The sequence below is a fragment of the Arthrobotrys flagrans genome, assembly GCF_004000055.1.
Source record: "Arthrobotrys flagrans strain CBS H-5679 chromosome Unknown unitig_3, whole genome shotgun sequence".
NCBI lineage: Eukaryota > Fungi > Ascomycota > Orbiliomycetes > Orbiliales > Orbiliaceae > Arthrobotrys > Arthrobotrys flagrans.
In genome coordinates, this window is record NW_027137547.1 from 4,354,198 (window position 1) to 4,374,568 (window position 20,371).

A 20,371-nucleotide genomic window follows, 5' to 3' on the forward strand; every position below is an offset into this window, starting at 1 on the left:
GTATTTGAAATTCTTGCTTAACATTGCATGGATATATTATTCTTCAAGAGGTTGAAAGTTGATGGGATTTGGCATTCATAACAAGCCTACTAAATCGGATACAAAAAAAATACAAAAAAAAGTATTGAGTGACTATAAATTTAGGTAGTATAGTATCTGAACATGTAGTTGAGTGTCTATTTTGTTCGCTTGCTTAATTTGAATTCCAATCGTTCGAAATCCACCTGGTACTTTGCAGACATACGCATTCAAGTTTACTTGTAATGTCGTTGAGATACGGCTCCCAACCAATCTAGATTAAAAATAGTTTTATGCACTTCTTCCAGAGATTGTCTGCAAAAATTTCCCTTGAATTTCTTTATTGCTCATTAAAGCCTCGATACCGCCGACAAGATCGTTCCGCAGGGCCAGCCCGTTTTCTCGTCGCCAGACTCCTCAATTGTGCGAGGAGTCGACGAGACAAGCTAGCCCGCAGTAAATTCTGAGTTGGATCTGTTGGAATTTGCCCGGTTTCGACAGTCCCCGAGACTAGGTTTCGACGTTGGTCCCGGATCGATTGTTACACGCAGACGGGGAGAGCACATCCCAGGATGCCTCCCATCCCAGCCCCTTCGATTCCGTGTGCCTGCAGGGGTCGATTCCGCCACCAACAGCTCCCCAAATATGATATAAAATCTTCCCAAACCGAGTTCTCTTCGAGGTCGAACTACTAGGATTTTCTTCCAACTTCCTTGAGCTCGAAAATCCTCACCCCAGTAAAATCGACACCACACCAGGCCTTGCCGCTATATAGCTTATGCATTATGCATAGCTGATAATCAATAGCTAGCGAATAACTACGCATGCATGGTATTGTTGCATATGCTGGTGCTACCTTCTTGGCTACCCGTCTTTCGATTCGACTTTTTTTCCATCCGAATTCCAGTCTGATAACATTCCGGTACTTTCTATCGATATGTCGAGCATCCCCGAACGGGATAGATTTCATTCCATGTGACCGATTGCAGGAATATGCCTTGGATTTCTAGCAGCGCATGGAGACTGCCCCCCATATCTTTAACATCGATAAAATTAGGTCTTCGTATTCGATTCGTTCTCTTGCAGGCAGTACTCAACCAAAAACAGAGCGGCATAACCGTCTACAGGGGTTCGTACCGACAAAATACTCTGTACAGGCACTTTAACCCTCTATTTCTCTCAATAGCATAGCCCCCTTCGAGCTATTCTCTACTACCATAGAACATCAGACGGCAGAAACTGCCGGTTAAACTTACCCGAATCAAACCATACCCATATTTCAGTCCCGTCAAGATCACCTGCCCGCTATGTCAATATCCTGGTCTTCTGAGGATTACGTCAAGCTCCTCTCAGCTTTACTAGCGGCCCACCCGGAGCTCAAACCGAACTACCAAAATATTGCTGTTTATTTTGGCGACGGTGCTACTTACGATGCAACCCGAGGCTGATGCGTCGTATCAGAAGCAAAGCTGACGGGCTATGCAAGGAAGTCGAGACCGGTGTCAGGCCGAATGTGACTCCAAAGCCCACCCCGAAGAAACGAGATGCCCGTGGTCAAGCTAAGGGGGAAAGGGTTTATTGAGGAAGATGAGGACCCCTACCCCTATCAAAACCGAAGGGAGTGGAAGTGCTCAGAAAAAGGCTAAAGGTGGTGCTACAGCGCCTACTGTCATCGATATTTCAGACTCGGATGGTGAAAACCTGGGACGGAATGAAGTTGCAGTCAAGCGCGAGGCTAACACGGTCGTCGTTAAGACGGAAACAACTGGGAATACAATCCCTTACGATTATGATTCTGAGGACGGCTATCGAGAGTAGTAATATGATCGGGGAGATACTGTTGAATGGGGCTGTCTATTGCGGTTCTCTTCTCGTTTGGGGGTAGGCCTTGCATTCAGTTCCGCAAGATCTTTTAGCTGGATTGTAATATAATATTGGTATTTTCGATTTTGTGCCTATGTAGTACCTGCGGGATTTTCTTTGTTTCTTTTGGTGTTTTTCAATCATGTGCTGGATAATACTGTATCAAAGTCGGAAGCAATGCCGGAATTATGGCTTCGCCAGCGACCTAGGCTATAGGTAATTTCTAACCATATGATCATATTTTCATGCAATACCTTGTGGATACAATATGCACGATCCACAAGCACGGCATGAACTTTCCGTCGATGGAAAATGTGGCATGGTTGAGAGCATTAATTTACGCTTCCATACGATATCGCTACTTGTCCAGAACATTCGGGCATCGAAACTCGAATCTGTCTGGTTTCTAGGTAGGCCTGTATGGTGAACATAGGAGGGGCCCCTCAGCGCTGCAGCATAAACAACTAGACATTTTCCTTGTTAGATAGAAATCCGTGGACAACCATGTCTATAAGAGAATGCCCCAGGCGACCTTCCTCTTCTTGATATTCCATCTCGTATACGATTTTGCATCGCCACCAGACTCCTCAGCTTGTACATACGACCGCGTCTCCCTCAACTTAAATATCTGTCACACTCTGGCTACTTACGCCCCAGGCAAAAGTATCTGCCTTCTGTCTCTTGTGTTTCTTTGGAAACTAATTTCAAAATGGCACCAAATACTTCTTCAGCAGACGACTGGTTCCTATTTTTGATCAGCTGCATCAAAAATCCGAATAACGGCAAGGTAAGTGACCTATCCTACACTATGGTTTGACGAATATGCGACCTAAGATTTTCTAGCCCGATTTTGGTCTCGTAACTAATGAACGTGGAATAGTCTCCGGGGGAGCTGCGTAAATTTAAGGTCTCTCTGTTTTTATAAGAATGCAAAAGTTTAACGACTTCGTAAATCCAGCGCAAAGCGATTTTCTCGGTTGATGGCAACCCACGGAATAGCTGGTTCTTGTTAGGCGGACAGACATCTCCTAAGAAGGGGCCCAAGTCTCCGCCGATGACTGATGAAGGGGAAGAAAGGGGCGAAGAGCTACAGGAGGAGGTCAAGGTTGAATAAATCAAAGTCGAAGAACTCGCAAATGCATCCAAGAAACGTAAACGTGGAGGTCAGAAACAACAAGCTCCTCGCAAACGTGTGGGTCGGCTCCGATTCTTAAAGAGAACGAAGGAAACGTGAAGTTAGAGGAAGCCGAAGAGGAGGAATAGACCTGCTCTCGAGGATCCATCCCATCTTCAGGCGAGAATGGTGAATGCGAACAGCTATGGGATTTGGTTAATGCACCAGTTCAAACGTGTTGTTTTGTGTGTTCTTTTTTCTTTGGAACTTACACGTCGACATCGCGAAGCTCATTCGTGAGCTTGATTTGGCGATTTGGGTGATTGATTGGGAGCCATCGAAGTTGGTATTAATACGTATTTGTACTTGGTCAGCCAGTGGTAGTTATCTTTTTGGAATTGTCTCCGCTGGTATCATTTCTTCCACCGAAAACGATATTTCATTTCATGATCGTGTTACTCCTGAAGCTATTACCAATGCAATGCGATTCTCGTTCCCCACCGGCTGTCGCTATCGGGTTAGAATACACCCTGGTCCCTACGCCAGCCAGAATCATGCAGGTCATGGCGGGGTTACGTTACCTCTTCGATGCATCGTCACATTATCCAGACCACACATATGTCGTGCTATTGGGCCTGGAAGCGCTTGCCCAAAGCTGCCGTCTCGTTCGTCGGGATCGTGTACGGCTGTACCTGTACTTGAGAGAAAGTGGGATGATTCGAATGGGTATGGTTAGGTTGATGCCATGAAGCTGTTGGAGGGCTAGGAGTGAACCCCACGTGTTCTATGTGTGCTCCGTACTGTGTCTGTGTCCGCCCGCGACGTCGTTTAGTAACAAGACAACTCCGCACCCGCCTGCCCAGAACCTCACCTCACTTACATACACTCTGACCTCGTAACATTCTCTGGCCGGCTTCTTTGTCAGCCAGACTTCCTCCCTGTCATTTCCTTTAATTTCGCTCACCCAGGCTCTCTCAATCGTAGGGTATTGTAGTGCCTCTCTAGCTTCATTTGGTCGTAAGCCAAGCGGAGGTCTGGCGGCTTGCTTGCTTGTTCCCTCCTAGCCTGTCCAAGACCAAGACCCACGGCTTCCCCATACAACTTCGATACCACCATAAACCCCCCAACATTCCTTCTGCACCGGCATCTACGTTGTGCTCGCTGCTGCATGTCGCAAACCCGGAAGCGACATTCTTCCATCTACGTCCCCCTTACATTTCCTTAAACATATCCCGAAAACATGTCGGAAATAACGCAGCCTTCCGGTACGTACGCATCCACGGGAGCATAGCCAACTGCTTGCCTGCCTTCTTGGGCCGGCTCGGTCGCTCGCCCTTATAATCTTAGAATATGGACTGGAGGCTAACATCAATGATCTCTGAAAAGCTGGTCAACCGAATCTCGTCTTGACACCGGAGGAGAAGAAGGTGTTTGGCCAATTATTCCAAGCTGCCGATACACAGAATCTAGGTGTAATTACCGGGGAACTCGCGGTTAAGTTCTTCGAGAAATCTGGTCTCAAACCACAGGTTTTGGGCGAGGTACGGGGCACTTCTCGTCGAGCACATATAAGGACATATAAACAGAATTGATATGCTGAGACTGTGAGTAGATTTGGGGTATCGCGGATACCGAAAACCGAGGGCTTCTCACAAAGGTCGGATTCAGCGTCGCCCTACGGCTTATCGGCCAGGCGCAGAACGGACAAGCTCCTCGCCCAGATCTTGCGCAATATCGTAGGGACCCATCCTTTCCTCTAGCGATATTGATCGGCCGTTCGTGAACAATAAACTAACAGGTGTGTTTTGTGTACAGCCGGCCCCATACCTACCTTTAAAGGGGTCAATACCAATTGGCCAGCTCCAGGAAGTCCACAACCGTCTTCCCAAGCCCAAGTCCAGCAACCACCAACTAGCCCCATTCAACAACAGTTATCAGGAAGCGGAATCGCCGTTCCTCGGCTATCTCCTGAAGATGTTACCAGATTTAATGAACTATTTGAGAAGTCTGGCGCCGTAGACGGACTCTTACCAGGTGAGAAGTTATGCGTAATTCTCCATTTGGGGTATGGTGTTAACGGTTCTTTATAGGTGAATCGGCGCGCCAAATATTCCAACGGGCCAAGCTCCCAAATACCACTTTGGGCCTGATATGGGGTCTAGCGGACAGACAACAGCGCGGTGCTCTTGGGCCCAGCGAGTTTGTCGTGGCCATGCATTTGATCCAATGCACCATGAACGGATCTCTCCCTGCACTTCCAACTTCCCTGCCCCAAGCCATCTTCGATGCCGCCTCCCGGAGTCCACGTCCTCCGACCGGGGACGGACGCCAGCGCCCATCTCCAGGCCCAGGGCCGAGAGTAGCTCCGCCTAGCATCCCAACTGTCCCACCAATCCCCCGCCAATTCGGTGCTACTAGAGCTCAAAGCCCGCTCCGACAACAGTACACGCCACCCCCAATGCCTCCACCTTCTGCTGCCCCACCCGGCCCTGTAGATATACCTTGGGCAATTACTGCTGTTGAGAAACAGAAGTTTGACAACCATTTCACGGATGTGGACACCGGGAACAAAGGGTTTATCACGGGTGAGGAGGCAGTGCCGTTCTTTTCTGGTTCTAAACTTCCCGAGGACGCACTGGCCCAAATCTGGGACCTTGCCGATATCGAAAAGAATGGCAGCCTTACTCGCGATGAATTTGCGATAGCAATGTACCTGATTCGACAGGAACGTACTCGAGGTACAAATGGCAAAGGGCTTCCGGATACTCTGCCTTTGAATCTTATCCCCCCTCATTTACGCCCTTCTTTAGGGTTCAATAACCAAGGTAGGAATTTCCCTAACTACTTGTTTTGGTAGAATGCTCGATCTGATTTTTGACAAATTTCTTAGCCCCCCCTAAACCTCCAGTACCATCACCATTCGATGCTCCGGCAGCCGAACCGCCAAAGTCAAATCTCGATGAACTCTTTGGTCTTGACGATTCATTCACAACGGCATCTTCAGCCCAGGCTAGTTCGTCTGGTGCTGCACCCTTGAATACCGCTCTTGCTGGGAGCGGTGATTTCCCTGCCCCACGTTCTCCCCTTCCTGCCCCGGTTCCCACCGGCGCATTGAGCTTCCTCGGAGGCACCAAGCCATTCGTTCCATCTAGCTCGTTTGGCCAGAACATGATCTCGCCTTCGGCCACCGGAGGTACTACCTCCAGCAAGGACACGCCGTCGCATCTTGACGACTTGCTAGATCCCGAAGTCAACAAGAAGCTGACGTCCGAGTCTACCGAACTTGCAAATTTGTCCAACCAAATTGGTTCTCTTACCAAACAGACTCAAGATCTTAAAATGAAGCGGTTATCCGCGGATCAAAACATCGCCAATGTTGCTAACGAGAAGCATAATATCGAGCTTAAACTTGCACAATTGCGACAGTCGTACGAGCATGAAGAAAGGGAGCTGAAGCGTGTCGAAGAACTTTTGGCTACGTCAAGGGCGGAGACGACCCGCCTCCGAAATGACACTGTCATGTTGGAGGCCACGCTTACAGATCTTCGAAACCAGAAAGCGCAATCCCAAGCCGCATATGATGCCGATGTCAAGGAAAACCAGTCTCTCAAAGAGAAGATGAGGACTACCAACCAAGAAACGGCAGAACTAAGGAGACAACTAGAGAAGTTGAAACATGATGCAAGACAGCAAAAAGGCCTCGTAGCTATCAACAAGAAGCAGCTGGCTACTTCGGAAGCCGAACGGGAACGAGTGAAAGGAGAAATCGAGAAGGAAAAGGCCGATCTTGCAGCCAGCCTTAGTCGTACAACGAGCCCTCAGCCTCCTGCTAGCCCCACTCTTAGTCAAACCAGCACCATGTCCACAAACCCGTTCAATGCGAACCCGTTCCATAGGAAGAGCCCAACGGCCCCTGTACAGGAAAGTGCAAGCGTGGAAAGTCGTTTCCATGACCGTGGCTTCTTCGAGTCCGCCATTCAATCAAGCTTCACATCGCCAGCTTCGAACCCTGGCCAGAACGCCTTCGACAACGTCTTTGGATCCTTCAGTGCACCATCCGGAACAGGGCCACCACCGCCAACCTCGTTTTCGCGACAGAATACCGGCAGCAAGGATCCCGCTCGTAGTGCTACGTTCTCTGCTCTGTCGGCTACCGAAAGCGCTTTTGGCGGATCTACACCTCCTACTTCTCCCCCTACCTCCTCATACTCATCCCACACGGCTGAAATCCCACCGTCGGCTGGCAGCCCGCATATAACCTCCGCATTCCTACCCTTGACGCTTAACGGAGCCGATTCTGTCACCAGTTCTGTCCAGGTTCAGGCTTCAAGCGAGTCAGCTTTCTCCCGCCCTGAGACCCCAACGACGACTTGGATAGGAACTCTGCAATCTGAGCCCAAACCCGAACCCGAAGCGGATGCCTTTAAGCCCTCACCTTTGTCCCATTCGGCTATACTTGACCAACAAGAGCCCAAGAAGCTCGAAAGGGCCCGGACCGGGTCAACAGCAGGTGGTAGTCCCGTCGCAGCTAGGATAAGTGATAAACGCGATTCTGCTTCCGATTTTGGTAGCGTCAGCCCGAGTGCCGCTCATATGCCGGGCTCCTTCCCAGGGATCGATATCACCACTCCTATCAAACCTACCGCAACTGGTGAGAGCTATATGAGTAACCGAAGCAGGGTTAGCCAAGCTAAATCTGAGCCATTGAACTTCGGGTTCGGAGGGCAAGACAATAGAGGCTCTCAGGCCGCGAAGGATGACTTCGATGCAGCTTTCGCCGGCTTTGGCCAGACAAAGCCTGAACGCCCTGCCACGAGCAACCAGGAATTCCCACCTATCCGCGAGCTTCAAAATGACGACGAGAGCGACACTGCTAGTGAGACTGGAGGTTTTGATGATAACTTTACTTCAGCAAGTCCCAAAGTCGTAAAGACCGCCGGGGCATCCGAAGCTCCCGAGCAACCGCCATCTGTCCTACCGGTTTCCGAGTCCAACGTTGTTAAATCACTCGCCTCGAACTCCAGCACTCCGCTCCCAGGCCCCAACGCCCAAACTTCGCCACCGACCTATACCTCGACGGCTGGTGGGGCGAGCAACGACACCTCAGCTTTCCCACCGGAATTCACTAACTTGTTGCCGCCCCGAACCGATCCTACAAAGACGAATACCAATTCACCTCCAGCTCAGACAGCAGGGACCGCTAAGATGTTCATGTCCTCCCCAGCCATGACCCCACCAGCAACGACGAGCAACCTGGACAGTCTCTTCGGGCCAGCTATCACCCCTGCTTCCCAACCTGCTACAATCGCTCCTACGACATCCGATTATAGCGCATTCTCCTCCGTGCAGCCCAAACCTGCCGCTCAACCAGCCACGCAAGCGAAATCTGCTTTTGACGATGATGCTTTTGAAAACGACTTCAAGGACCTTGGCGAAGCACGCGAAGCCAATAGCAAGAGCGACGAGTATGACAACTATACTACTGATCATGGCTATGCCGAGTTCAACGATGTATTTGATTCTCCTGGTGCGGCAAAGCACGTCCCAACCGCCCCAGTCGGAGCCAAGAACATTCCCGATGATGATGAATTCTCTGCCTTTCAATTCAATACTCTCCAAACCACTCAACCGACTCAAACCAGCAACGATGATTGGGATGCTCTGTTCGCCAGTCTTGACAAGCCCGGTTCGTCAGGTCAGCCAACCAACAACGGTCCATCGATCGGACAGGCCAACGGAGGAGATGCCCGTGCCGACGATGCATTCACCGTTCCCGCCCCACCGGCCGTCACGGCTAACTTGACAGGCGGGAAGAAGGTCGACCCGGATGTGAGAAAGCTCCAAAATATGGGCTTCTCCGAGGAACAGGCTACCATGGCGTTGAAGAAGTTTGATAATAACTTGGCGGAGGTGGGTCAATGACTATCATATCAATCCAGTACAAATGCAGTGCTAACATGCATGATAATAGGCTACGAACTTTCTCCTTGATCTCCCAACTTCTCCAGGATCACGCTAAGAGCTTGAACCTTCGTGACGAAATGCCGCATCTGTAGAGACCTTCTCCTCCATTGGGGGGTCGTGTCATTTTGTCAAGAATTTTCACGAAGCTGCATCGACCGACCTTGCTTTATTGTCTTTTTTTCTCTCTTCCCTTCCTCACTTTCTTTTGGAAGCTTATATATATTCACTTTCACTTTTGCACCTTCATTTGAGGACACAGTCATGTGCATTTAGCAAGCGTAGTTTGGAAACCCTCCCCCCATTTTTCCCATGAGTTGCCTTCTCCCCTGCCAGCAGCCTTTTCTTTCATATGATCGAATCTGTCAGAAACACCACCGAGTCATGGTTTTTTATAATGCAAGATTGTATCGTTTCCTTGGAAGCCAAATTTTATATTTTTTTTTTTTAAAAAAAAAATTCGATGAGAAGTATAATACAATTCAAGCTTTCTGGTCATCACAGCCCGGTCCCAAACGCCTTGATGCTGCCGAAACGGGGTGTATTGCAGTAATGTAATCTGCGAGTGTAGCAACTACATGTTAAGAGCGCGCATGCTCATCCAAAACGCCAACAGTATGGTTCGAGGATGTGATTAAAGAGTAAATGCCCAGGAGGCTGCGTGGTGACAGTTCGGGCCTGGCTCGAGAGACAAGGACCCCCAAAAGCGAAACGGTTTGCTTTTATGCTCGAAATTTCTTGAGGACGGTCTGGAGGCAAAATCGGGGTTAATTTGATTTTCTTGGAATCCATACAGTAGGGGGGGTTATGCGGTCGTACATCCTTCGCCTTCTTGACGTTTCGCGCCGTGATCTGTTTTTCCCCAGATGCTTTTGCATCTATCCCGGCTTCCTTGACGAGTCTATGGGACGTATCAATTAGCGGTTCGGTCTCGTAACGTAGAAGCGGTTTATCGAGCGTACTGTTCGAGAAAGAGGGCGTAGTCGAGATATATCTAATACGATAGAGCATTCGTTAACCATCATGAATACGGCGACCCTCTGTTTACCGGATGGATTGTCCAAACATACCAGGACATCAGCGTTCTTCGAAATGTTGCAGCCGGAGTGGGCCTTCACAATGCGTCGGAGGACATTGCGAGGATACTGATTTGTAGATTTGGAGGCAGCCATCACGGGATCGTTTGCATTCGCGCGAGAGGGGATCAAAGGCTGGGGAATGTCCGGGGAAGTTCAAGAGCCAACACAAACAAATAACGACCCCGAGGCTGTTCGTCATTGCTCTTGTTCGTCTGCCACAAAACGACCACACGACAATTTCTCGACTCACCGCTTGAACCTCCTTCCCACAAAGCTACTAACATATCCCACCTTGAGATCCTTCCCACATCAACATTGCATCTTCCTTCTCCTCTTCATCATCAGCGTCATCCCCATCTAATCTTCAAAACCACAAAAAAAAAAAAAAAAAATCGTTCTCGCAGAAGCAAAGTGTTTCGGTGCTCCTATTTCCCTTCCGTCCCTCTTCTGTCACACCCCAGGAGATAAATCCTTCAAGTTACCAGCTTCACACAACCAATTCATCTCCAATACGTCTGATTTTGATTCCAGACACCCCGATACCCCACCGAACTGAAAACAAACCCTACAAAAATGCCGCAAGGAAATAAGAAATCTGTTGCCAACGGAAGCTCGGGCACCTCGACTCCCAAGGCCGAGGAAACCGTCCAGGTCACCAAGGAAGCTGTTGTCGACGCCCAGGCTTCCACCTCGGCTGCTTCCGAGAAGCCAAGCACCAACGGTCATATATCTAATCTTTATACGCGAGAAGTTGAGAAGTAAGTACTCATACCGAAACCTCCCGGCACTTTTCTGCATCAAGATAGCTGATTAGTATTGTCATCCGTAGGCGTCTTGCGAGGTGGTCTAAGAAGAAGGTAGTTCCCTATATTCGATACTCGATAAACGTTTTAGACACGGGGCTGTTAACGTGGTTGGCGTTATAGCGTGGCATAGAGGCAATCGAAGCAAAGATCGCTGGCCTGACTCTCCAAGAACAGAAGATCACCAAGCTGATCAACAATGACGAACGGAAGAAGCTCGCCGAGAAAACAACGGTAGAGGAACGCGTGAAGGAGTACCAGGAGTTCGCCAGTAGCTTGTTAGCCATTGCTACAGCTGAGGAGAAGACCAAGGCTTCTGAGAAGGAGGCTGCCGAGGCAGAGGCCGCTGCAAATCTTGCTACGAAGGTTGAGGAAGCGAGGAAGGCTGGCTACGAAGACGGGGTTAGAGCACAGAAGGATGTTCTGTTGACGTGCTTCCGATTCCTTCGATTGGCAGGCTATAGACGTGCGCTTCCGGACGAGAATGTGGCGGAGAACGAGGCCATCGAGAAGGTGCTTGTGATGGTCTACAGTTCCGAAGATTCTGCCACCGCAGCTATTGAGAATCTAGCAGCAAGCAAGGAGGAGGTGGTGGAGGGTTCCGAGGGGGTTACTTGTAGGTTCTTATCGAGCCTCCTTTTACGCTAGGACGCATGCTAACTGTTTGTTGCAGATGCCCGAATCAAGGAGATAGCCAACAACCTGTACGCCGCCCATGAGGATGAAGAGACCGTCGAGCCTGCTTCGGAAGAGGTCGCCAGCGTCCAGACATCCCACGACCTCGGAGAGTCCACGGTGATTATCAACGAGGCAGATGCTGACTCGGCACCTACCGAGACCGGTCCTCCTCCTCAAACTTTGACCGAAGCTGTGGAGACCACGCCCGCAGCCCCGGCAGCCACTGTCGTAGACGACGGTGCTGCCAACGCTGCTGCTGTATCGCAGACCGGCGAATCCACAGAAGAGTGGGATAAAATCAAGGCAGGCGGCGAGTCATCTAATAACGGCACCTCCGCCGAAGAAACCCCTGCAACCAGCTGGGCGGACCAGTCTCACGAAGAATCAACCGCAGCGCCAGCCGCGACTCAACCTGCGGAGGGTCGCTTCCAACAAGTTGGGCGCGGTCGTGGCCGTGGACGCGGCGGTCCAAGGCCGGACGGCCAACCTCGAGGCGGATATCGCGGCCGCGGGGACGGGTACCGTGGACGCGGGGAATTCCGTGGAGGGGATCGAGGGAACTTTAGGGGACGAGGTCGCCCGTACCGTCCTCGGGGTGATCGCGGCGGATACGGTCAAGGTCCCCCCCCCGCGCCCGCCCCCGCGCCCACCCAGACGGCCTAGGGGCTCTTTTCTTACCTCTCGTCTGCTCTCCTCCATTTCTCTCCCCCTCTTATATAATATCAAACCCCAACTACTATCACGAAAACATCGATTCAGCGACATTTCATATATCACCAAACCCGTTCGATTTCTATTCTTGCATCGTTTTCCCTTTGTTCTCAAATTCTCCCTCTCTAAGAAAAAAGTCAATAGGCATTTTCTGGTTTTGCGTTTTGCTAGCTACATTTTCACGAGGCTGCATTATTAAGCCCTGTACCGTTTCCATCTGCGGACAAGAGGTCTATCGCTATAATTTTTAAAAACGCGAAGTCTTTTACTTGTCAGCAATTTTTCCTTACGTTTTGACGTTTCGAGGGTTTCGTCATATCTAATACCCTTACAACTCCCTCGCTATCATTGATCCGGTCGGCCGCGAAGCCGGTCGACATCTTCCGCTTTGGCATCAAGATATCACGCCTCCCTTCGTTCCCTAACTTCCACATCCCACCCCAAACCGCAATACTTCTCCATCCAAACTCCCGTACAAAAAAAAATACGTTACCACCTCATGTCATGCACCCACCCCTTTCACTTCACAGCCCAGGCCGCTCTCTTCCCGCCGGGCAGCCAACCTGTCTCTCACGGAAAACCACACATATCTTCCCACCTCTCCAGCATGCATGCTTCCGGCACGAGGCCGTCGAATCATATCATAATATCACATGTATGACGTACTATGTAGTATAGATTGAAATGAAGACCTTGAACCGGACCTGAAAGTCTACCGTAAAAACAAAATATATGTGAATACGGCTCGGTGAATCCACCCGGCATCTTATATGTTTGATACGATCTATACTCGCAACCTTGCAATTGACACGAGGTTGGGTCTGTGGCTTGCCCATTGGTCCCTCCGTCATTCCTTTTGGTGAGCTGTGTTGTTGTCAGAGTGTCAAAATTCCCACACACCCTCGCCAACCCTCAAAATCCTTCCTTCTCCACCGACCTTTTTTCCTCCTTTTCACATGTATTCTTGAAAATATCTCAACAACCACAACATTTGAAGATTTCAAACCTGCCGGGGGTGCCTTCAGGAGGCTCGTACATCGTTTTGCGACGCTCCGATTTTTCGTGGGAGCAAAATTACGGAAGTTTCGTTTTTCCGTATGCACTTCGGTGGTGTGTCTGATCGTTTCCATCATTGACGTCGGAACACGAGATCCTCGACCGGATGGGTCAAGGAGATTATAATAGTGGAATCCGCCTCGGAAGAGGCTCTGGAGACCTGAAATGAGGTACGAGGACCCGTCTACGGCTTTGAGAGGCTCGGAGTCTCAGAGGGATCCAGGAGGATCCCCTCACAGCCTCAAAACACAAGTCTCCTGCTCCGCACCGGGAGACGTCGGAGATTGGATTTTGGTACCGGCTTAAGTATCTCGGGAGAGATTCATGCATTTACGAGCCCCGAGGAAGTTGTTTTGCAGATGACCTCCCTCGGGGGAGGATGCTGAAGGATCTGGGGAGATCCACCCTGCTGCGCAACAACATGCATCGGGGGGGCCATGCGTAAACATTTTACGGTCAAAGGTATGGGTGCCTTTCCATTATTCCGATTACTTCATACCCCCCTATCCCACTATCATGGAGACTGTCACCCTAGCCTGAATGTTGCATCGTCATGTCGGTGGCCCGAGGCTCGGTCTCATATTGTTTGTTTTATGAATACAAGCGTGTTGATTGGGTGGGAATATCACCATGTTCCTTCACCAGGCTCACGCACCCCCTTCTCCTCGGATGAGCCCATCCTCATCTTGCTTTTTTGTCACTTTGCCCCTCATTACAAGAACCTTGGTTCCGAAGTGCGAGAGCGGATGGATGGAGGGGCTGGTGCAGAAGTGGCATGACCATCCCGAAAGATTCTTTTGCCGTGGCGGGGGGACAGGGTGCATGATTGTGGAAGCGAGGACGATGAGTTCCTTGATCTCGCATCGAGGAGCATTGATAGGCTTCCCTCCTTCCGCGGGAGTACCTGCATATCCGAGAGCATTCAAGGGGAAGTGCCTTTATCGACGCGTGGGGACGCCTGGTGGTGTTTTTTTTTTTTCCTTTTGCGACGCAACACATCGTGCAAAATGCAACAAAGTGTCATGTCGGCCACATGTCTGCTACATCTACATGCACGAGTATAGTTGTGGCGAGCCGTAAAAAGAAAATCTCATAGACGAGGGAGATGAGTGATTTTATTCCATTCCACTTCGTTTTACTCTCGAGTTTTCCATTTTAGATTCGAGGCTGCCGCAGGTCGTCGACGTCGATGCACGATACCTTTGTTGTTCTGTTCGTCACTGCAGGTTAAGCCAAAATTGGAACTGGCGGTGAGAAAAGGGATGCCCTCCTGCTCTGAAGAGAACGCGTACTTTTGCCAAGGAGCACACTCAACCTTCCAGGCAGGTAGACGTCGACGATTTCAAGATTTTGCAGACGGGACGAACGATTCTATAGCCGGGTCTGCGATCTTTTTCGGGGATTTCTTGTTGTACCCTCGGAGTGAGTCTTCTTTTTTCATCTTATCGCATACCGGATAGTCAGAGGCATTCATCGAAAACCCACAAATCCCAAACCCACGGAACCGCACACACAAAAGTGTCGACCCGGCCGCTTTTCTTGACGGAACTTGGAGACTAGAACTTATCAGGGTTCCGACCGGGGCGAGAGAAGGTCAGTCCATCATCAGCCAATTCTGGCCTGTTCCGCGCGCTGGAATGTACGCAACTGCAGCCAATCTCCCGGACATGCCATTTCCATTTCCATCTGCACGCCCCAGTCCTGCTTCTTCGAGTACTGTTCCCCTGCAACCCCTCCCCCAAATAGCCCGTAAAATATGTATGTGCTTCGGTTCTCTGCCTTGGGTCTTTATCTCTCCGATCTATCTATCTATCACGCACACAGTCTACATCAACCGACAGTAATCACACTGCTCCGAGTAGTTTACAACCTCACACTGTTCCTGTAATTCTCCCTGTTTGTTAGTCCCAATTTCCCACCTTTCGCATGGTCTCAAGGTGAAGTCTTCTTTGTCTTATGTGGAAATTTGTGCGGTGACAAACGTTTTTTTTCCCCCGTTTGCCTCGCTCGAGAAGAAAGGAAAAGGAAGAGGAAGAACTCCGGAAGACCATCGATTGCAATCGATCCACCTTCAGCACCACCTTCCACCGTTATCACCCATCAGATCCGCTCCAGACAACTTTCCCAAGAATTTCAATAGGAGATGAATCGCTGTCGTCCGTTAAATAACTAACAGTAGCCCGGTATTAGCCGTTCCCATTTCTCTCAAGCTTCTCGCAAGATCGTTCAGTCTGCACTTTGCCTCACTTGTGTTGTGTTGATGGGTGTTTGGTACTTTTCCAACATTCACCAGCCATGGCCTCTTCATCCGCCGAGGTCGACATCACCTTAGACGGTCTTCAATCAACCGACGTTCCAACCAACGAACAACCATCCGAATCGCTTCAACCGTCGAATCCGACAATGGACGCAGCTATGGATACGTCCAAAGACGATGAGGGGCCTGATATCGGCCCTATCTTCCCCGACCACTACTACGGTAGTGGGAAGATCCCGGTCTTCAAGCCGGTGAGTTTGACCTGCTGCTCTGATTCGATCTAATGCGACAAGCCACCTGGGTCGCGAGTCCGGGGTCCCTTTATGTCCTTGATCAGTTAGCTCGCTATCAGGACATGATATCATTCGTGACCCTAGCTTTATCCGCATTTGCGTCTTTCTGCTCGGTTATGCTGATAACGATGTTTCTTCGTAGACCATGGATCAGTTTCGATCCTTCTACAAATTTATCAAGAAGATTGACCATTATGGGATGAGGTCGGGAATCGTAAAGGTCATCCCTCCAAAGGAATGGTAAGCTGCTTCGGTTCTATCCTTCACATCTTTCTCCTCGGTTCCCTTCTGCTATCCTCTCTTCTCCCTCCTACCTTCGTCCGCATTACCTTTGCCACCTATTTCCTTCACTTCATTCTTTCATCCCATCTTCACTCCCACCTAATTCCATCCTCCTAATATTATACTGACCTTCCCAGGCGCGACTCCCTTCCTCCGCTCGATGACAAAGTCAAGGATATCAAAATCAAGAACCCGATCGAGCAACATATCGCCGGTAGCACCGGCTCCAGCGGTACTGGAATCTTCAAACAAGAGAACCTTCAACGCCAAAAGACTTACAACCTCCCCCAATGGCGAAATCTCTGCGACTCGAGCGACCATCAGCCACCAGCCAAGAGAGGAGAACGTCGAAAAAACCAGGACTTCAAACCGAAGCCAAAGCCAAAGCCGGTTAGGACGACGCGAAGGAGCACGACTGCGGCTGCAGAGGATAATCCGGAACAGCCCCAGAAGCCGCTAACCCCTCCTCCTGGTGATGAGACACCTGTTGCCGGAACTCCTTCCAAGGATGAGGAAGATGCCGTGGAAGTCCCGACCCCTGGCTCCAATAAGAAGAGGAAGGTAAGACAACCCCAACCGAGGCCAAAACGCGTCTATGCTCGTAAGACAAAGGAGGAAATGGAGGAAGCTGCTGCGGAAGCTGCGGAGATCTGGAACGGATTCGACTACCGATTCCCCGCAGCCGAGGAGTTCACCCAGGAAAGATGCGAGGAACTTGAGAAACACTACTGGCGAACATTGACATACAACAACCCTTTGTACGGAGCTGATATGCCCGGTTCCTTGTTCGACGAGACGACCACCTCTTGGAATGTTGCAAAGCTGGAGAACATCTTGGATTGCCTGGGGGCCAAATTACCCGGTGTCAACACCGCCTATCTCTACCTCGGCATGTGGAAGGCGACTTTCTCATGGCATCTTGAAGACGTTGATCTCTACTCGATCAACTACATCCACTTCGGTGCACCGAAGCAGTGGTACTCGATCAGCCAAGAGGATGCACCCAGATTCCACGCTGCGATGAAAAGCATCTGGCCGGGAGAAGCCAAGAAATGCGATCAGTTCCTCCGACATAAAACCTTCCTAGCATCTCCGTCATTCCTTGAATCTCACCATGGCATCAAGGTGAATAAACTCGTTCATCATGAAGGCGAGTTCGTCATCACCTTCCCATACGGGTATCACGCCGGTTACAATTTGGGATATAATTGTGCGGAGAGCGTCAACTTTGCGACGGAGGCGTGGCTGGAGTACGGAAGAAAGTCAAAGAAATGCGAGTGCATCGACGATGCCGTTTGGGTTGATGCCGACGAGATCGAGAGGAAACTGAAAGGCCTTCCCACGGAAGACGAGTGGTCTTCCGAGGACGAGGAGGTCGATAGCGATGAGGAACCGACTGACCTTCCTACACCTCCCGAAAGTGTCGAGGGTGACGGAACGAAGAAACCGAAGCGCTCCAAACCGAGCAGCAGGAGAAAGACGGAGGGCGAGGGCGGCCGAATGGTAAAGAAGATTAAGGTCAAATTCGGCGCGCAGAAACCCCCACCGGTGAGTATTTTCTCGAACAACGTCGTAACTGTGATGCTGACGAACGGCAGTGTGTACTCTGTCCGAACGAGGCCAAGCATGAGGAACTACTACCCACGGAGGAAGGGAAGAAAGCCCATAGGTATTTTGACATCCCGAAGAATATTCGAATGCTCGAGCCCTGGTCCTAACGATTTCACCTAGATTGTGTGCCATGTACATCCCGGAGACCTTCTTCACGACTGACCCAGAAACGAACGAGGAAAAGATTTCAAATGTTTCGGCCATTCCCACAGCTAGGTCGAATCTCAAGTGTTACTACTGTCGCGCCAAGGGCGGTGCTTGTTTCCAGTGTTCGGAAACCAAATGCGTCCGAGCTTACCATCCGACCTGTGCCGCACAGGCTGGTGTTCTGGTCCAAAATGTGCTGTTGGCCACGGGGCTCGGTGGTTCTGGCCAGGAGGCAACACCACCACAAACCGAACTCGACTTCCGGTGTAGATTCCACCGGCCCAAGAGGCCGAAGGATCATACTCCCGATGTTCTTGAGGAGGACCCGATCATTATGGAATTTGCCAAGAAACTTCAACCAGGGCAGGTGATCCAATTCCAACTATATCAAGGGGATTACTGTGCGGGCATCGTACGACAGAATCGGGCATCGGAGCACATGCTGCTTTTGGAGATGTTACCGAAAGGGAACCCCTTCGAATTGGAATGGAAATACGTCCTGCCCTCGTCGGTTATGACCACGGCCCCGATTGCCAAGACGAAGAAGTCGCGAGCCTCGGTTCCCAGCGTCAGAACTGATGCTAAGGGGAAGAGAGTTGCCGTCGAACCTAGGAAAACGGACTTCTACGCTGATAAGCCGCTAGTCGGCGACCAGTTCCTCCCCGGAACCACCCAATACACATGGCAAGAATTCGAAGCTTCCGCTCTCCCCCGCAATCCACACCAAGAACCCGCAGTCAAAATCTGGTATTATGTCGGGGAACAATCCACCGAGAATATCCCAGCCTGGACGAAAGACCCGACTCACCGTGTGGCTGATAAGGATGCCTTTGAACCACATTTGCAGCGAAGAAGCGGTACCGGCGATGGCCCTTGCTATATGACACAGGCGGAGGAAAGGGCCAAAGCGGAGGCAGCACTTGTGGCCCAGCAGCGTGCAGGCTATTATCAGCCATTGCAGGCTCAGCAGCCAGGGCATCCGGGTGGAAAGCCGATCCCTCAACCCTTCCATACTCCTAACTGGCGACAACCGCCTCCGGCACAGCCCGCAGGACCTATTGCTAGTACGAGTAGCGGGCAGAGGTTTGTTGTTGCTTCTGCGAATAATGGGCGTAGAGTGTTCTATGTGAGTATCCCCCACCCCCCCGTTTCTACGGACCTCTGTGTTGCAATGTATTTCTGTCTCGGTGAACAGCTCCCAAACTTACAAACATTCTTTCTCCCCTACAGAGCCCTCTCCAACCCACTACATATCAAAGCTACCAAGGATCCACGCATCGCGTTAGCTACAAACCTTCGACTCCGACTCCAATGGCTTCTTCCTCCCCTGGCTCGTTCACTACGAAACCGGCCTCCCCATTCAATTCCGGGATGCCCGGGACCCCCGCCCCGGGGCCGAATCTCCCTCAACACCCTCCAAGCAACCCACAACCACATCCAAATGCTCCAGCCCAGCATGCTCAACAACCTCGCGCGACGCCTTCTTAGGCAAAGAATCCTTCGCCTGAGGAGGCTCCGCGTGTTGAGTTCATCAAACATCTTGCGGAAAACTGGGGAGCAACATACGCATTGAAACCATACGAGGTTACGGTCGAAGAGATCGGACAACGCATCGAGACCCTCTGGCTTTTGGGGAAGCTACCTCCACCACGATCAAACCTCGGGCACGACCGCAAATACTACATCATTGACACCATTTCTCGCGTTTTCGAACTTGTCAAGGCCTGGGGAGGCGACAAACCCCCAATGTCTCCACCATCTGTTTCTCGACAACATACTTTCCCTCATCCTTCCCCTCCTGTTCGACGACCCATTGTTCCTCTTACCGATCAACAACTTTCCAATCTTGCCGCCGGTCTTACACTTTCTTCGCCTGTTACCCGTCCTCAAACCGAGGAAGAGTATATGCAAGAATTTATCGACGACATCACAAAATTGGGACTTAGACCTGACGACATTTTGCGCAAGGAAAAATGAACTACCCGAGTATTAAAGAGGCGGCGGTAGGAACTCGAACTCTTACCCCCGAATCGATTCCCGTCAATTCCTTTCAGCTTAGCGCCTAGGTCTTCTCGCCAATTCTCTCCTCGATCATCCCTTCTCCTTTCAAATCATCCTTTCTTCCTGACACTTTTCATGTCTCTTCTCCTCGACTCTCTCATAACTAGGCGCTATCCAAGATGGGCTCTAACTTTAATACCGATTTAATCAAAATCCTTCTCCCTTAATCCACCTGTTCCTGTTCCCGTTCCAATTGTTTTTCCTTTTTGGTTTGTCCATGTTCGGGTTCCCGGTGTTCACTGGCTCAGCTTTTTGATTTGCTTGTTTCTTCATGGCCTTTATATATATTATATCACTTTTCGAGGGACATGCCGCGTTCCTGTAATGAACGACTCGATGATCGATTGATAGAGAACTAAGCTCCAATATTGTCTTCCCCGCCCCCTAGATGAAGTGGATGAATGAAAAGTATTATTATGAAATCTATCACCAAAGCG

At 50.4% G+C, this 20,371-nt stretch overlaps 6 protein-coding genes across 6 annotated transcripts; 5 read left to right on the plus strand and 1 right to left on the minus strand.

The window, feature by feature from the left end:
• Positions 1-1,605: 1,605 nt before the first annotated feature.
• Positions 1,606-1,836, plus strand: DFL_002643 (uncharacterized protein; the record flags this gene model as incomplete). The annotated part of the gene is made up of 1 exon (XM_067631459.1): positions 1,606-1,836. The coding sequence occupies one exon, from the start codon at positions 1,606-1,608 to the stop codon at positions 1,834-1,836; it is 231 nt and encodes a 76-aa protein (XP_067494002.1).
• A 754-nt stretch (positions 1,837-2,590) lies between these two features.
• Positions 2,591-2,995, plus strand: DFL_002644 (uncharacterized protein; the record flags this gene model as incomplete). Its single annotated transcript, XM_067631460.1, has 3 exons — positions 2,591-2,668; positions 2,762-2,788; positions 2,840-2,995. The coding sequence occupies 3 exons, from the start codon at positions 2,591-2,593 to the stop codon at positions 2,993-2,995; spliced, it is 261 nt and encodes an 86-aa protein (XP_067494003.1).
• A 1,240-nt stretch (positions 2,996-4,235) lies between these two features.
• Positions 4,236-9,014, plus strand: DFL_002645 (uncharacterized protein; the record flags this gene model as incomplete). Its single annotated transcript, XM_067631461.1, has 7 exons — positions 4,236-4,260; positions 4,382-4,536; positions 4,608-4,731; positions 4,811-5,029; positions 5,086-5,820; positions 5,886-8,905; positions 8,967-9,014. The coding sequence occupies 7 exons, from the start codon at positions 4,236-4,238 to the stop codon at positions 9,012-9,014; spliced, it is 4,326 nt and encodes a 1,441-aa protein (XP_067494004.1).
• Positions 9,015-9,678: 664 nt separating this feature from the next.
• Positions 9,679-10,128, minus strand: DFL_002646 (uncharacterized protein; the record flags this gene model as incomplete). The annotated part of the gene is made up of 4 exons (XM_067631462.1): positions 9,679-9,705; positions 9,776-9,857; positions 9,919-9,950; positions 10,027-10,128. The coding sequence occupies 4 exons, from the start codon at positions 10,126-10,128 to the stop codon at positions 9,679-9,681; spliced, it is 243 nt and encodes an 80-aa protein (XP_067494005.1).
• Positions 10,129-10,608: 480 nt separating this feature from the next.
• DFL_002647 (uncharacterized protein) lies at positions 10,609-12,179 on the plus strand (the record flags this gene model as incomplete). Its single annotated transcript, XM_067631463.1, has 4 exons — positions 10,609-10,793; positions 10,865-10,892; positions 10,962-11,454; positions 11,512-12,179. 4 exons carry the CDS (start codon positions 10,609-10,611, stop codon positions 12,177-12,179), a joined length of 1,374 nt encoding a protein of 457 aa, XP_067494006.1.
• Positions 12,180-15,578: 3,399 nt separating this feature from the next.
• Positions 15,579-19,850, plus strand: DFL_002648 (uncharacterized protein; the record flags this gene model as incomplete). The annotated part of the gene is made up of 6 exons (XM_067631464.1): positions 15,579-15,791; positions 15,976-16,073; positions 16,253-17,663; positions 17,714-17,784; positions 17,847-18,999; positions 19,362-19,850. 6 exons carry the CDS (start codon positions 15,579-15,581, stop codon positions 19,848-19,850), a joined length of 3,435 nt encoding a protein of 1,144 aa, XP_067494007.1.
• Positions 19,851-20,371: the final 521 nt, after the last annotated feature.